Genomic DNA, 17758 nt, shown 5'->3' with positions numbered 1-17758 from the left:
AAGCTAAGGCTCCAAGGCTAGGAATATGCAGCTTATGAAGCATTAACCTCATTGGCCTTTACTACTTTATCATCAAGGAAGCCTAAAACTCAGCTTCTTCCACGGACTGCTGCTATCCTTACATGATGGGTGGGAGAGCTGGCAGATTTGACCATGTCATCTCCTTGAATTCTCATGCACACTAATACGTGAGAAGAAAGCAAGCTACACAACAAAAGTGCCCAATCATGCAAGTGTAATGACAAACAGCTAAGATTTAACATTGTTCAAAAATATCTTTCTAAAAGAATTTGGAAGTTACATTAAAAGGCAAAATCGCCTACAGACTACATGTGTTCCCAGCTAACACTAAAAGAGTAAACCGTGTTTAACAATTCTTCGATTATAGAGGCAGACAGATTTAGTGAACTGCTGTCTCCATCAATATCAAAGTTTAATAAGGTAACACTTTTAGAGATTCTGAAAATATACAACCTGTCCCCAGTTGACTGTCCCTTTCTTTTCTTCCTCTCACCACCAAAACTCAGTCTTACAAAAAATAAACAAAAGCCCACCAAAACATCCTAAAATAATGTTCAAGACAACATTATAAAGATATAACATTGTAAAGATATAGTCCTTATTTCCAAAATCGAGTACCACCAACAAAAGTCAAGGCACAGTTATAATGCTGCCATACTTTATAATTGCACTTTTAAAGTGCATTTCATTTCACAATAAATTGATTTTTAGATTAGAAAAAAAACAACAGCCAGTACTCTAACTCTGGTATTAAAGTGCCAAATCCATAACTCTAAGAACAATTTCATTATTTGACATATTATATAACACAATACAAAGTTTACTGCTGTTTTAAGTAATTACTTCCACATTTTCACTGAAAATAACTAAACCTATGTGGACAACATTCGTTTTTCCTGGTACAATTAAAAGTTTTAGCAACTTATTCTGCTATTAAATGTAGCGCTGAGACTCCTGGCCTTTTTGAGTAATCTTCCTACAGTCCACCCAAGCTAACACACACTTACTGATACATGCTATTGTTAATAGGAAGAATGGCCAACAATGGCTTTCAGTTTGGAACACTATGTCTTAACTCAGGTCATAGAAAGGAATGATGGAGGGAGGCTGTGAAGGGAAGGTTCTACAATATTTACTTTGAGGTCGCAAACTGTGCCCTGGGAACATATTTCAAAAATGCAAGTTTCTCAAAACAAAAATAAGATGTGATGTGTGGTTCCAGCTGCAGTAATTCAGAAGGACGCTTGATTCTTTTCTTGACCCTAAGCAAAACCCAGCTACACTTCAAAAAAAACCTTCGCGACATACTCAAAGAATTCTAAAGATGAAAGAATCCTGCTGTTCTTGGAGAAGAAGAAGGAAAATGGCTAATTAAACATAAGGAAAAGATCTACTTAAGTAGATGCCATTTGTCAGTCCTTTAGCATCCATTCAGCTGCCACCACCTCTGGAGACTGATGGACGGATATGCTGAGTCAATCTGAACACGAGCAGACTTAGAAGGTAGAAGGAATCCCTTGTCTCCCTGCAGACCTTGCTGTGCTGCATACCGAGTTGGTAAACCCTGTCATGACATTTGTCACTGATGCAAGAGAAACCCAGCTTGCTCTTTCAGCTATACTAATGAGGTATTCACCGCTATGACTACATTTGTTGCTATAGTTGCAGAGATGACTGAATAAACATAGGAAGAAGATCTTTTGGGCAAAGCAATACTATTTTTAAACAGTCCTCTTTCAGAATAGGGCAATGTTTCAAAACAATCGCCTATTCTGACCATATATAATGAAAAATTCTGTTCATGAAGTTGTGATGGATATGAAGATGCAATCCCTGTTTCATTATCCTAAGCAAGTGTTACAGGAAATCACACTCATCAAGTTCACAGAAGTAATTAAACAAAAATGTATTTTTGAGGTAAATAACAGCAACAATGATTCTTAGTCTAAATGTTCTTTTGGGAATGTATTTTTATGACTATTATTCTTTTGAGCAGATACAGATTTGAAATCTATTTTGAATCTACAATCATTTCACTTAATCATTTATCAATATTGCCTTAGATAAAATTCAACATCGATACTGGCAGTACTACCTAAAATTCCTTACAGTTATCATAGGGCATAAAAACAATTCTTATATATTAACATACAACTTCTTACTTATTGAAAACAACAATTAGATTTAAAGCTTCATTAGAAGTTTTGTTATAACAGCAGTATAATGAACCTGTTTCACTAGATAAGAGTGCCTTTAAATGAGGACCAGGATTGTTTAAAACCTATAATGTAGACTGTACAAAAAGAAAAGTTTGAAACCTATGGTTATTTCAAACCCAAAATGTAGAAAGCTTTAGAGTCTGCCCTGTCTGCCACCTAAAAAAAAAAACTACTCCAAAACCAAACACTCGCCAAAAAAAAAAAAAAAAAAAATCAAAAAAACCCCACCAGAAAACCCACACTAAACCCTAATATTCCAATAATTAAAGCATATAGACACTCTTATTTCAGAGAAAGCAAACATGCTATATAACCGTAGTGCAAACCAGCCGTTGACTTTTACTCACTCTAACTGGCGGGAAAATTAACTGACAAAAAGAGGCCTAGTTAAAACAAATAATCTTTCAAAACATATAGATTGATAAAACCCAGCATACTACTCTTCATTGCTTTGTTTTCCTACCAATTTGATCTAATACACACAGAGCATACAGTGTAGATAAATCATTAATATCTGAAACGATTCAAATAAGAAAAACAACACTGGCTATTTGCTCTGCACTGCCAGTAACTCTAACCCTCCTGCCCTCTGTGTGTATCTCCAACTGCTGCATACAGGAATATTCTTCACAAAAGTGAAGAAAATTGGCCAGATAACTGCTTCATTCCATAATTCACAAGTTAATCAAACCTGGTGGCAAAGCCAAGGACAAAATAAAGAAATATTGTCCAACCATTAGTGTCAAAAGCAATTATAAGTCTATTAAAAAAAAAAAAAACAAAACCAAAAAAACCCAACAAAACAAAACATTCCAACCATGTATAATTTTTTTTTTTTCCCCTTCACCAACATATTTGATGCTTTACTGCTGGGTAATAAGACAGTCAATGTCTTAAAGAGTTTATGCTCAGAGCTTTGAGAAAGGCAAAGAAAGCCCAGTAAATAGCATAATTTCAGCGCTGACTTTAAAAAGGGCCAAAGCCAGAATTGTTAAAATACCCTGGAACACACATGGACAATTCAGAAATCTCCTTTAGACAGGCAAGAGAAAGACATTGAGCTTAATTTTAATTTCCTAGGTTTTGGGAAGCAGAGGACCATTTCAATAGCTAGCATGAGATTTGTTTACAGATAGGTTTTACCTAGAAATTTGTCTACGAATGCTTCCAAGCACGTTCTTCCTGTGATTTTTAAATTAGATTAAAACACCTGGGTCTTCAGACCACTTCAAGAAACTATAAATTTATGTAAGAACCCATTTTTAAGATGTGCTCCTTTTGTTCTATTTTCTTTTAATTTCAAGCTCAAAATTATGCATCCTAGACAAACAGCCTTTTTCCTTCCATGAAAAATTTAGTTCAGTTTTACAACGTTGATCTTAAACAGACAACCCAAAAATGCAACGACACAAATATAGAGAAGTGATCAAAACACTTATAGTGTTTTATCCACACAAAGTTCTCATAGAATTGTTTGTGAATTAAACTTTACAAAGACAGCTACTCCCTGCCAGTTGTTTTCTTTCTTTTTTTTAAGTCTTTTTTTTATGCCTTATCTCTTTATTTACTTTTCACTCACTCTTGGTTAGCCAATATACCATTACTGCTCCTCTTGGGGCGAGACTCATTACCTGCTACAGGGTCAAGGAAGTGACAAAAGCAAATGGAAGGCGACAATCTGATGTTCATTGCTCTGTGTTGATGAGACATAAGACTGCTTCTAACAGCAGTGCTGAGAAAAATGTGTTCCTCTAGAAGAAAGTATTATCCAGGAGCCATTTAATTCACAGAAGAGAATAAAAGTATTTTACAAAATGTTAGGATATGTCTATACTGAAGCAAAGAGTGCACAATGAAAGATAGGAACTCATATATATATTTGCAAGTCATATGCACCACTTCAGAAGACCTAGGGCATTATTTTAATAAGTAAAATGTGGAAACGTTAACTAGAATGGGCTCTTAGTAATCACTGCTGAACATGAAGTGGGAGTTCAAGCACAACTCATGATTCTTATACTATGGCCAAATGGGGACTTAGAAGTAAAAAGAACGTTATATTCTTACCTATGAAAGAGGACAGCATAAGCAACATAGCTCTCAGACATTCCCTTGAGCTCAGTGACATTTCAGACCTAAAGCTATGAACTTCTATACCATCATTCAACACTACGAAACTAAAGAATTAGGTTTTACAAAAGTACAGGTTTAAAATATGGGGAAGTAGTAATTCAGAAGAAGCTGGTAGCCTAAAACCACTTTTCAGCGTGTCCCAAACTGCCAATCGCCCCCCAAGCATTGCCAAACACTCGGTTAGCAGAGAAACTCACTGGAAGCTAAAAAAGCTGTACCCAACGCTGCTTTGCTGCCTTCGGCACCACAACATAAACAACTGAAACCAAGTTTACCTTTCTTGAAGTGTAGATGTCGAAAAATGGTTTGTTTCGAACACTGAATGGTTCCTGTGCTTTGTCAATAAGACCATTTTTCATCTTTTCATGTCGTGGAAATATAATCTCTTTCTCTATACATGCAAGTCGAACATTAAAATCACAGTCTCCAACAGGCTGTCCCTGCCAAGTTACAAAAATCAATATTAAAATCAAACACTTACCAAATTATTTGAACAGTCTAAGTTTTCCTGACACAATATTTAGAATCATACAGACGCATAAAAATATTATCAAATTACTACGTGTTTTTGCCAAATACTTGGTTTTCAAGGATTTGTTTCAGGCTGCAAGAGATTTAATCAAAGTTCAAGATTCAGAAAGATAAAAACCTATCATACATATTCAAGCATATTCAAGACCTGAAATAAAACAGCAGCTTCCCATTGCTCTTTATACATTTGGTGCATTGCATCAGATCAGTATGAGCATTCAAAATGCGCATTTGTCAGATTAATAAATGCTTGTAATGGAATTTATTATATTTTGAGCGTTAGATAGAGAGGAGAACACACTGCAGATATCACTAAGAGAAAATAAGCAACTGGCAACTTAGAAATTCTAAAGTTAGTTTCAATCAGACATGCTGCTTTCATAGCAATACGGCACAAAACTCACAGATTTGTGTACAAGCATGATACAGCATTGGAAGTTATTTACAGGAGATCATCCCTCATTTTGCCACCCCATTCACACAAAAAAATAATTTTCAAAAACCATCCCTTTCATGGTCCACAGAGAATAAGCTCACAGAGCTTTGGCTTCAAAATCAGAATTTTTTAAAAGTTGAAAGCAATGAGCACAGGAAACTGAGAAGACGTGGGACTCTAATCATCAACGGCGGCAGTACAGATGAGCAAGAGAACCAGCAATCAGGTATTTCCTGTACTAAACGCAGCTAGAAGAGAAATGGAAAGAGAATCTAAAAGGAAAAAAGCCCTGCTCTAACGTGCATCAAAGAGAATCAGAACTGGTCAATCGGAAAGAATGCAAAGAAAATAAATGGCAAAATGACATCCTGATGACACATACAAAGGTAAGAGATAGAATGAGTAGTATCTGAACAGATACCTTAATTAGGAGAAAAATGGAATGCCATTTTTAGGCCAACATGAGTTTAAACAAGTTCTTTCCAAACTCATCCTGGCTTTCACTACAAACTTCTGCATTTCATGCTCCCCAAGGGGCTGTAAGTTTCCCTTACATTTCTTTCCTAGCATTAGATCCTTACTAGATCTCTATCAAAAGTCCTCAATTGTTCATTGCAACAGCTTTAAAAACTATGCATTGCTCCCCTACCACATGTAATTCACAACCACTTTCTTACAGGACTCGGCTTCAATCTATAGGAGAGGCAGCACAGCCTCTCTGCACATTCTGCACAAAGCCAGTGGCAACATGGGTGAAATGTCTCCTAATCTCTGCCCATTGATCTATGCTTGAAGAATAAAGCCTGTTTGGCTGTTAACTTTGCCTTCACCGTTGCTTTCCTTTCATATATGGAGGTGTTATTAGTAAAGAGCCATTCAAATGAATGGAAAATTAGAGTATGGGAAAATCCGAGAGGCAAGAAAGTAGCTCATTCTTCATTCACTGCAGAACACAGCTGAACCATTTACAGAGCTTTAAGGGCGGTACATCAAAATTCTGGAGAATCAATCTTTTCTTTCTTTCTGTCCTTCTTTCTCTCGTTCTCTCTTTCTTTCTTCCCCCATGTACAGCATACTTGAGAACTCATCTGTACAGTGATTGTGCTTGTCCTGGTTTGTATATCTAATCAAAACACAGACAACACATCTTGACCTCTGTAACAACACTGACTGAAGAACTGATTGAAGAATTCTTTCTTGGGAAATGTGTATCCACGTTGTTTATTATTTCAAAGAACACCAGAAACTGTTCTCTAGGTAAGTTTCAGCAAGATCTAGTGCACAAGCTCTCTTCCCTATAGTAGTTTTTCCACTCAGCTGCATTTTACGAGTAGGTCTGAAACAGCAAATGAACTAATTAATGTTTCAAATATTTGAGCTTCCAATAAGCAGTAAAGTTATTTAGAGAGCTTCTTTACAATGATTCATTAAAAAATGCTTTCGCATAGTGACTTAAATTTATTTCAATCCCTTAATAGTTAAATTAAAATCTGAGACGACTTCATATGGACCATAAACCAGCTGAATCACTTTCTTTTCCTTTACATAATCCTTTCACTTCTCACATCTACTTGGAACTAATTATTTCCTGCAGCTCTGCCAATCATATATTTTTATTTCAAAGCTTGTTAAGCAGAAGGGTATATTACCACTAGGTTCCATCATATAAAGGTCAGAGCTAGGCTGACATAAAATTATATGAGATGGGAAAACACAGATAATGCTGCCGAGCAACTTCTTCATGAGTCAAGTAAACTCAGAAGTCAAGGAATATTTCATTCTCCCAAAAGCAGAGGACATTATCAATAAGAAAATTAACATAACATTGAATTTAAATCAAGGACATACTGAACAAAAGCAATATTGGAGGAAGAGGACTTTTTTTTATTAGGCACTTTCTATAGTTACAGAAAACATTGCTGATATATAACGTATTTATCCCAGAAAAATGTCGCTAATATACAACGTATTTATCCCAGACAGATCCAAAACCTTCAAGGGGTAAAATCCCAGCTTTCAGCAAACAAGTAGGAGGGTAACGTAGGCTGCAATAAATAATTCACAGACCTTGACAAAAACAGGAAGAGATTATTTAGTCTATAAAACACATATTTAACAGTTGTCCAAAACCAAGACATTGATGCATGTATGATCTACTGGCAACAAATACCAGTATATTTTTAGGCAATACAGTTGTTTTATTAATTTAAGCATTCAGATGTTTGAGATTTTATTTCAATATGCAAGTTTTTACATGTCTGAGAAGGATGAGGGTACCACTGCCTAACAACATTTTTACTGGAGTGCATTAGATGATAATTTCTGTTCTAGACATTTTTAACCTAAAATAAGTTTGTCAGCAAAGGATAAACCAAAATTAACAACTAGCATGTGTTTCCTATCTATGCTAGAAAGTTACACTTCCTCTTCATAGTAATTAAAATATATCCTGAAGCAAAATTTCATTTAGACAAGCCTCAAGAGAGGAGTCATCTGCTGAATCAACAGCTCGTCCTTGCACAGCTGAATTCCCTTCACCTGTTGAAACTTTGTGCATTGCACTAAGAGGTCAGAGCATGAAGTGGGCTTGCAATAGATACAGCACTTTAAAATACTGGTTTGATTTTAAACACAATCCTCCACACAATCCTCAAAACTTAAATGACATCTCTACAGAGCTTTGAAATCCACCTAGGATGGAACATTTCTAAATTTAAACTTAGAATATTTCAAGTCAACTTCCCAACAGAACCCAATATACAATTAAGTCACATCAGAACCTAGCATACTACAAAAGAAATACATGTTTAAAAATATTAAAAAACAGAGCCTGGAGCTCATTTAATATCCATTGTCTTGAGGGGGTTGGGGAAGGCAATTTATTTGCTGAAGGGACCTAAAAGAAAAATATAAGAAAAACAAACAAACAAACAAACACACACACCACAGTCCCAATAACATTCCTCCAGATGGGTGCTGACAGACTGCATTTGGTCAATCATCAGGCTGTCCCCCTGCTGTAGCTCCTGCCCTCCACCTCGTTCACAGAGACTTCCACATTAAAGTCACAACCTCAAGCTGATACGGCTACAAGGGCTGGTCATTAGCTCAAATCCCAGGTCACTAAATACAGGACGACAGCAGGAATTGCAGAGATGGGTGTAAGAGGGTAATGAGATTTCTGCTCCACACCCTGCCTCAGTCCCCTCTTTCACCGCAAGGAGGTGTCATCACCCTCCAGGTTTAAGTCTCCCTTCCCCTGCCCCCGAAGTTGACCTTGCGGGTACAGCTTAGTAAATTCGGTGAGACTTACATGGAAAGTCGTTTATCTAGATGGATGCAGTACAGATCAAAAAGGGGTATATAGGTGCTAATCCCATAAAAGTACTTTCTCTTAGATTTTGATATTTATCTGGCTTTTTCCCAATGCAGCTATAGTAAAAAGAAAAATAATGCCTGGGCCTGTGTACACAGCTGATAACTGGCTTGGGCCAGGATAAACTGAGAATATTTATTCTCTTCCTCCGTGAGATATGGTTTGACGTCTACCTGCCAGCAAACCGCGCTCCATTTGCTTCCCCAGAGCAGTAACTTAGACATGAATAATTCAGCACATACACGCATATACGTTCCACGCACGTCTTCACTTATTGAGCCATAGCGGAACATATGTCACAACTGTCTTAGCTTTAATGATTTTGAGAGAAGAATAAAGAATAAGCTCAGGCGATATTCTACCCTGTGTTTAACATTATTAGTGACAATTCAAGGCACCCACAGCTGACATCTGCATTTCCAACGAAAGCCCATTATTAGTTCTCCCATCTTCTGAAGACCACGCAGACTAATATTTTGCATTTTATATTAATGATCTGGCACGGATTTCTTCTGACTGTGGTTTTATAGATGCTGCTATTTTATTGATACACATAGCTTTTATATGAAAACAATATGAAGGTGTTGTTTCATTCTCCAAATAACATTATTACTATATTTAATCACTTAAGGTATTTTCATTTCTGATGAAGTTGTCTTTTTAAAACAGGATTAAATGTAAAGTATTAAAGAAATTAAAAATTTTGTAGAATTATGACTCTTATTTTTTTCCATTTCTAAAAGGCAAGACAACCATTATAATCTGAAAATACATTTTAAAATTTGTTTTTTCTAACTTCTCTCACTCAAATATTCAAAACTAATATGGTAATGGCAAGGAATTTATCAGTTTCAAAATGGTTTCTAAAATTTATCTTGCCATCAATGAGGTTCAGCATGTGAAATATTGTTTCAATTCTAACAATTCAACCAATGTGCTGCAGGAACATAATTACTATTTATATGTTGTCAGCTTATACAATAGAACATTGCTTTGATTTACCATAGAATGAAAATGGTTTGGGGAATCAGACCTATTAAAAAGATAGCTTAAGACGTGTATTAAATTACTTGTATTTCCTTTAAAAGAAATCACTGAAAATAAATTCAAATATGTATGAAACAACAAAGGAAAGAAGTTTGTAGCCCATACATAAACATCAAGGCCTAACAGAACATACAAATATAGCTCCACACTTTTTTTTTTATTAGCAAACATAACTTGAATGAAACAGCAGGACTGTCAAAACTGTGACTGAACAGATAAGATCAAAACAGTAGTAGTAGATTGTATTACAAACATTGCTCCCTTCCTCACTCTTCTTCTCCTTAGATTGCTCAAAACAGAATACAAATTCAAACTAAAAAACATAAAACCTTACAACTACAAGTGGATGATAAGTTTGCTTCACCAGAGTAAAAATAACATATAAAAGGCAGAATATTTACAATCAGTTGAAGTGACTGAATTACGATTCTCACCACTGACGTTGTGCAATAGAGAGGCAGATTTATGGAAAAGGGCATCTACCATGGACGATGAACACCTAAGTCCTCTCTTTGAAAACAAAGCTGCAGTTAGGCGTCAAAAGCTTCATAGTTGCAACTTCGGGAGCACAGACAACTCAGTCCAATTCATTGTTTGACTGCATGTACAGTGGCTTCATTTAGGATCTTTATAATCCTTATAAATCCTTCTCAGCCTTCAAAAACAGAACTCAATAAGGGGATTTTTCTGGATGTAAATTATTAAAACCAAAAGGAATGATGCTCTGTCTAGACTGGCTGCCTCCCCTCAAGTAATCTGAGGAATAGGTGAACTTCCCATTTTTAATTACAGAAGTAAAAGTCATAATTCTAATAACCCATAAGCGTAAAACAGATTTGCCATCGTCATCATCAGATATTTACACACAAAAAGATTGCACGTGGTTCTCCCAGGGGAATATAAATTTAAGTAATTTATTTTGCCCTGAATTTAGGCTTTCTGCAAAGTGAAAGACTGAATGCAGGGCTTTACTGCTTCTGGTTTTTTTCCTATTATTTTTCCTACTGCTGCTGTTGTACATAGTACAGAGGCATACTCACCTTAATTACAAAATACTAGATGGTCCAGTCAATATTTTCACCTTCTGCTTCTACTGTTCTCACACTCTCTTCCTTTCTACCAGCCACTCACAGTGACTCTTCATTACGAATTGTTAGTGCCGGGTTTTTACAGGGCTGTCTTTATGATGAAGAATTACACTCCAGTGAATTAAAGAACCGTGGGAAAAATCCTACATCTTAAAGACATTATTCAGGGCATTTAATACTTGAAAAGATTGTGGCACTGATTTTTTTAGTATATAAATCACTTCGTAGTATTTAAAATAAGACTGCCTATTACAGTAAGGATAAAGTCTACTAAAAAATAGAAAAGAGAAAAAAAAAAGTAGCACCAATCAGCACTGATTCACAAATACTATCTTAGGAAGGGAACCCTCTACCTTTCCTAAACCAGGATAGAACTGAAAATTAAGGATCTGCTTGTAATAGATTTTATATTCCTGAAGACTTGTAAAAGATCTGTAACCTCAGTACACAATCTGTCTTTAACATATCTAGTTCAGCACGTGCATGGTTCGCTTATAAGTAAAAAATACTGATTACTTACTATTATATTAATATCAAAACAAAAGTGCTATTTATCATCCTACTTCTTTTAAGTAAAAGAAATATTCTATAAAGGATGAAAATACAGCCTTCGCATTCTCTCCTAGACCGTAAGAGTCACTCAGGTTATTCAAACATATTAGCCATGGAAAAGAAAATATTAGAGAGGTCCTGCTTTCACCTTCGTAAAACATATCCTGAATTATATGGTTGTTTTAGATTTGGTACATCCTTCTGATTAACTTTGATTATTTTTTTTTCTTTAGTTCATTTCCCCTAGAAATAGGAAAAAGATGGGAAGGCAAGAGACAGAGAGAAAGCTGAAAAAATGAAATATTATGGCTAGGTTAATTGTAGAAAAGGAGGAATTAAAACTAAGTTAGGGAAATAAAACATGAGAACATTTGAACACACTCCCACTACTTCCATATGATACCCCTCCAACCATCCTCTATTTTGCCTATAGTTTTTGCTGTTTTGAAGTATACTGGACAAAAAAAGCCCTGTCTTAAGACTTCATTCCCAGTACTTAGGAAATTGGATATGATAATGCAACGGGAAAACCTGCCCCACTGTAAAGTTTTTCACACCTTCCACTTCAGTTGTGATCACTGCCAGATCTGAATATTTGCCTGAGACAGAAGTTAGGTTTAAGTTCCTACAGGAATGACTGTTATAAACTGAGGGAGACAGTTTTTCTATTTAATCATATGTTACAGTTCCTAGCACAACAAGAAGATAAAAAAATACCACAAATAAAAAGTGAGGGTTTTTTAAGGCTAAAAATGTGAGAGGCAGAAAATTGTTTAGTAGAAATACTGAGAAAAACTCTTTAAAGAGACCTTCCAAGAACAAAAAAAATGTTGCGGACTTTATTCTCTGAATTGTATAAAGTTTGAAATATTTCAGAGTTATTTTCATTTACAATGCAACTTAAACTTTCAGGTCTTATTTCGTATTTTTTGTAGAAAGTTTCATGGTTTGATGAAAAAGCGTCACATCAGAGTAATCAAGAGTAAAACTTACAGAACTCAAACTCCTGAAAATATAAAGGATTTATTATCATGCCAGCTTCTGAAGCTGCTCTTGGAGAACTACTCGTCCCCGTATCTCTCTCCCAGGAGCAATGCTTTGTGCCTCTTCCCCTGACAATTATACTAGCGATAATCTGCCACTCAAAAAGGTTCTCATGAGACATACTTCACATTAAAGCATGGAAATATTTACCTTTGGGGAATAAAACAAGACATGACAAAATTTAATACACTCCCTTTGCTTTTATATAATATTCCATTAAGTATTCTTTATTTTGGCAAATGTGGAGAACAAACCACGTTCACTGCGATCCACAGTGCTCCCTGTGCTGGGAAAAGCAGGATCTAACTCAGAGATGCAAGGGAAAGGAAGAAGTCAGATGTATTTTTCAAGCAATCTAACCAGCAAGTAAAACAGTCAACCTTCAAACTAATTACAACACAAAAGAATGCTCCCCAACAACAAGCAGCTTATTAGATTAAAAAAATATAAAATTAAGAACATGAAAACACCCAAGGTATCCTGGTCAGTATGTACTAGTTATCACTCTTCAGCAATAATTTACTTTTCATAGGCATCATAGCAAAAGAGAGTTTTGAAGAGAGATGCAAAAATGCATAAAAATGCTACTCTTCAGTTGCATCTGCCCTTTACTCAAGCACAAGGAGCAGCAGGGAAGAAAACACAAATTATCCATTTGGAAGTTTACAGAACAGGTAAGGAGCTTTGCAAATTTTGCTGCTGAGACACACAAGTCAGGTTTTCAACGATGAATAAAAGATGATCAACAGTGAAGGGGAATAAGGCAAAAAAACAGTTGTGAAAAGCACAACTACCTAAGATGCATTTCTGTCCATCCATCTCCACAGACCCAAAAGCTTCTGCCCCATCACTCTCTTAGTGTGTTGATTCTCTGCCTTAGAAGCTCTCCTAGCCCACCCTCTATTGCCCTCTCTATTCTGTAGTGCTACTCTATTCATACAGCCTAAAGAATAGTAACAACCTGGCCAAGTTGTCCCTGCTCTAAGTAAACCGCATTATATAAATGGGAGGCGGAGGAGAAAGCAGTGGTGTTAGCAGCTATGTAACCTCACAAATTCAAACAAGGGATTTGGAATTAGGGGACAGGCTCTGGAAGTAAGGTGTCAGAGCAGCGCAGCTACAAGCGATCTTAATGCATCTCTGTCAGTGTTGACACCAGAAAGCAAAGCAAGACACAAAGGAGTAGATGTTCTGTATTTCATGTCCTTGACACCTCTTAGCCATGATAGAATGAAGTGATATATACATATTTTGAGAACATAACACACAGTAAGAGCACTGTTACAAACATTTGGGTGCTTATTAGATACGTCTCATCAAGAAGTAACAGAAAGGGTGTTAAGAGTACACACATGCCTGGCATCCTCGTTTTCCAGGGCACTGTAAGAATGATAGCATGGTTTGGGTTGGAAGGGACCTTGAAGATCATCTAGTTCCAGCCCCCTGCCATGGGCAGGGACACCTCCCACTAGACCAGGCTGCTCAAAGCCCCATCCAGCCTGGCCTTGAACACTTCCAGGGATGAGGCACCCACAACTTCTCTGGGCAACCTGTGCCAATGTTTCACCGCCTCCAGAGTAAAGAATTTCTTCCTAATATCTAGTCTAAATCTGCTTTCTTTCAGTTTAAAACCATTACCCCTCGTTCTATCACTACACTTCCCTGATTAGTAAATAAAAGCATTTAAATCTGGATTTTGCGGTGGTACCGTTTCAGAAATAACCTCAGAATTAAAAGTAAGAGTGGAAGGGTCATTGGCAGCCAGAGGCATTTGTAAACAGAAAAGAAGCAATTAAACGTTTGCATCTCTGAATTGTGCCGTCAAAATTTTCACGGCACATTTTTAAGATAAGGTTAACAGGCTAATAAATGAGAGACAGCATGTACTGTGAGCTTTACATCATTTTAAAATGTGGTTTGTAACGGGAAAGTCAGATGTGGTAATATTTTACGGGGATTTAAAACAAAAAAATTTCATGCACGAATTCAATGAGCACATTGGCTGTGGGCAAGATTTATGACAAGCATATCTGTTTACCATGACAAATTTTATCTAATAGCTAATGCATAATGACAACAAAAGAAATCTTGATCTTGACTTAAATTAATGCACAGAACACTAGGAAATTTAATCAAAATTCTATCTCCTTTCTAAACATCAAAATAATTATTCTTTTTCAAGCATTCAGTCTATTCTTACCATTGCAATCTGGTCTCATGAAAACTTGGCTAGAGTTTATAAATTTAAAGGCCAGGGTTATAAAGGAAAAGGAAAGTACTATTCATTTTCAGCATATTTGCTAAGAATGCATTAATTAGATCCCACATTATGCCAGTGTTACTTTTTATTACTTAACTAAGGAAAAAAATAGTTGCTTAAGTTTAGTGTCTGCACATCTACACGCAGCTACTGAATCTAAGAAAAGGCTTCACAAAAGAAGGTTTCTCAGGAAGAGCTGTCTCAAAGATGACTGAAAAATGAAGACGTGTTTTTGTGGATTGTGTCTGATGAACAGGGTTTTGGATTTACTTGTAGTTGCTGCTGGGACTGTTAATTATTCTATTGACAGCTTCCTCTGTTACACTAGAATTACCCACCAAATTTGAACTTTTTATTCGCTATTCAGGTAAAAGAGGTAATGACATACAGTTACAGCTATTATAATAATGAACTCAACTACATACAGAGACAAATCAGGACGCTGAAAAGCAACAGGCGTTGCAGGGATTTAGCTCTGCACTCATTAAGACTAAACTCCATAAGGAATTAGCCTTTCATGTTCAGGGGAGTAAAAAAAATCCAGATTTCATGTGTGCAGAGCACACATGCAACCGGTGACATAAATGTGGACAAAAAAACCCCTCAAGTTAAGATTTTAAAAGCCAACTATTACAGGAGCTTGACCCCTACAAATCAATGGTCCCTGAAAATATCCACCTGAGGGCATTAAGAGAGCTGGCTGATGTCATTGTGAGGCTGCTCTCCACAATCTTTGAGAAGCTGTGGAGATCAGCAGACATCCCAGAAGACTGGAAGAAGGCTAACGTCACCCCCCATAAGAAGGACTTAAAGGAAGAGCCAGGAAACTATAGCCCCATTAGTCTTACTTCAGTCCCTGAGAAAGTTACGGAACAAATCCTCCTGGGGGCTATCACAAGTCAAATTAAGCACGCAATTGGGAAAAGCCAGCACAGATCCACCAAGGGCAAATCGTGCTTGACAAACCTGATCACCTTCTACAACAAAGTAACCTGCTCGGTAGCAATGGACATTGTCTACCTGGATTTCTCCAAGGCTTTCAACACAGTTTCCTACAGCCTCCTCTTCCTCTTCGAGAAACTGTTTTGTTACGGTCTAGACAAGTGGTCTGTGCGATGGTGGGGAACTGGCTGACAGGCTGCACTCAAAGGGTGGTGGTACACAGCTCCTTTTCAAATTGGCAACCTGTCACAAGTGGGGTCCCTCAGGGATCAATATTGGGCCCAACGCAGTTTAATATCTTCATAAATGGTCTGGATGGGATCCAGTGTACCCTGATGAAGTTTGCTGATGATACCAAACTGAGTGGGGTAGTAGACACTTCAGAAGGCAGAGTCACCCTGCAAGAAGACCTGGATAGGCTGGAAGAGTGGGCTAACAAAAACCTTATGAAGTTCAACAAAGACAAGTGTAAGGTCTTGCACCTGGAAAAACATAATCCAGGAGTGCACCGCAGGCTGGCATCTACCTGGCTGGGGAGCAGCTCTGTGGAAAGAGATCTGGGGATCCTGGTGGACAAGCTCAATATGAGTGAGCAGTGTGCTGCAGTGGCAAAGAAAGCCAACAGGGTGCTGCGTTGCATCAACAAGGGCATCACCAGCAGAGATAAAGAAGTCATGATCCTACTCTACTCAGCGCTTGTCAGACCACACCTGGAATACTGTGTTCAGTTTTGGTCCCCACTATACAAAAAAGATGTGGACAGGCTGGAGAGGGTCCAGAAAAGGGCCACAAAGATGACCACGGGACTGGGAAGCCTACTGTATGAGGAAAGGCTGAGAACTGGGTTTGTTCAGCCTTGAGAAAAGGTGGCTTAAGGGAGACGTTATCTCTGGACTGGACACAAGAGAACAATCAGCCATTGGAATAATCTCCCCAGGGAAGTGTGGACTGTCCAACATTGGACACTTTTAGGATTCAGCTAGACAGGGTGCTAGGCCATCTTGTCTAGACTGTGCTTTTGCCAAGAAAAGTTGAACCAAATGATGCTTGAAGTCCCTTCCAACCTGATATTCTATTATTCCATGATTCTATGAATAAACACATGCATTTTTAAGAAATAATTTCTCATTTTTCAATGAGAAAAAGATTCTTCTTAGAAAAAAAAATTCTATTTAGGTTGTAAGAAAATAAAAACTGTGTTACAATTGATTTCTACTTCTAGAAACATTTCATGTGCCAAACATGACTTGACAGGATAATGACATCTTTCCCATATTAGTGCTACCATCTCCACAGACAAGCAGAAGCAGTATACTAGTTTTGATACTTCTTGGATCTTCCTTTACTCCCCAAAACAGAATTCTTTTTTTTATTCCACCTTATTTCCTCGCTTCTTTTCAATGTAAGGAGCCTTCTTGTCATCTGCCATAAGCCCCTAAAGGCATATTAATAGCAGAATACCTGACATTTCACAAAACAGTACTTTTTGAACTTCAGAGAGGTATGCCCCAAGTCTGTGAACTAGAAGACACTCTGGGTACATCTACATTCATGAACCAACACAGCAAAGGCCTCATCTCTACCCCTGAAGCCACCAACTGTCTGACGACATTCATACTGTCACTCTCCAAAGGAGGATGACGACATCACAGAATGTCTGCTAAGAATGGTCCCTGAGCAATGTTAAATGTTAAACTATTCTTGAGAATTGCACAAGAGCGTTGTAGCCAGCCAGGGCCAAAACTGTGCCAGGGACCATTTTAACCACTTAAAAAGAGAACAAAGTTTCAGGAGCAGGACCCCACATCTTGCACAGTTTTATTTATTAGAATAGGTGTATGCTGTCTCTCAGGATGGGTGTTGAGAGATGATTTTATGTACTCTGAGTTGCTCTTTCTATAAAGAACCAAGTGAAGCAGAAAAGAAAAAGTAGGGATTGCTCTGGGTTTCCTCAAAGAGTTGAGGTGGAAAGGTGGGCTTACGTCACTAGCATATAGCTTCCTTTCTATGAATTTTATTTTAGCATGTGAGATGAAAGCAGTGACACAGCAATGTCATATTTTGAGTTGCTATTAGTAATAATCAGCACCACGATTCAGTCTGAAGATG

General features: G+C 37.2%; 1 protein-coding gene across 2 annotated transcripts in view; it reads right to left on the bottom strand.

The window, feature by feature from the left end:
- Nucleotides 1-17758, bottom strand: part of RNGTT (RNA guanylyltransferase and 5'-phosphatase) — a 188731-nt gene that overhangs the window by 107992 nt on the left and 62981 nt on the right. For both annotated transcript variants that reach the window (XM_054194690.1, XM_054194691.1), the window contains exon 11: nucleotides 4649-4813. In XM_054194690.1, coding sequence (XP_054050665.1) covers nucleotides 4649-4813 — 165 coding nt within the window. The remainder of the gene's footprint in view (nucleotides 1-4648; nucleotides 4814-17758) is intronic.

Source organism: Rissa tridactyla, chromosome 3, assembly GCF_028500815.1.
Source record: "Rissa tridactyla isolate bRisTri1 chromosome 3, bRisTri1.patW.cur.20221130, whole genome shotgun sequence".
In the NCBI taxonomy this organism is placed as follows: Eukaryota; Metazoa; Chordata; class Aves; order Charadriiformes; family Laridae; genus Rissa; species Rissa tridactyla.
The sequence above is the reverse complement of the archived record's forward strand: the minus strand, read 5'-3'. Positions and strand labels throughout refer to the sequence as shown.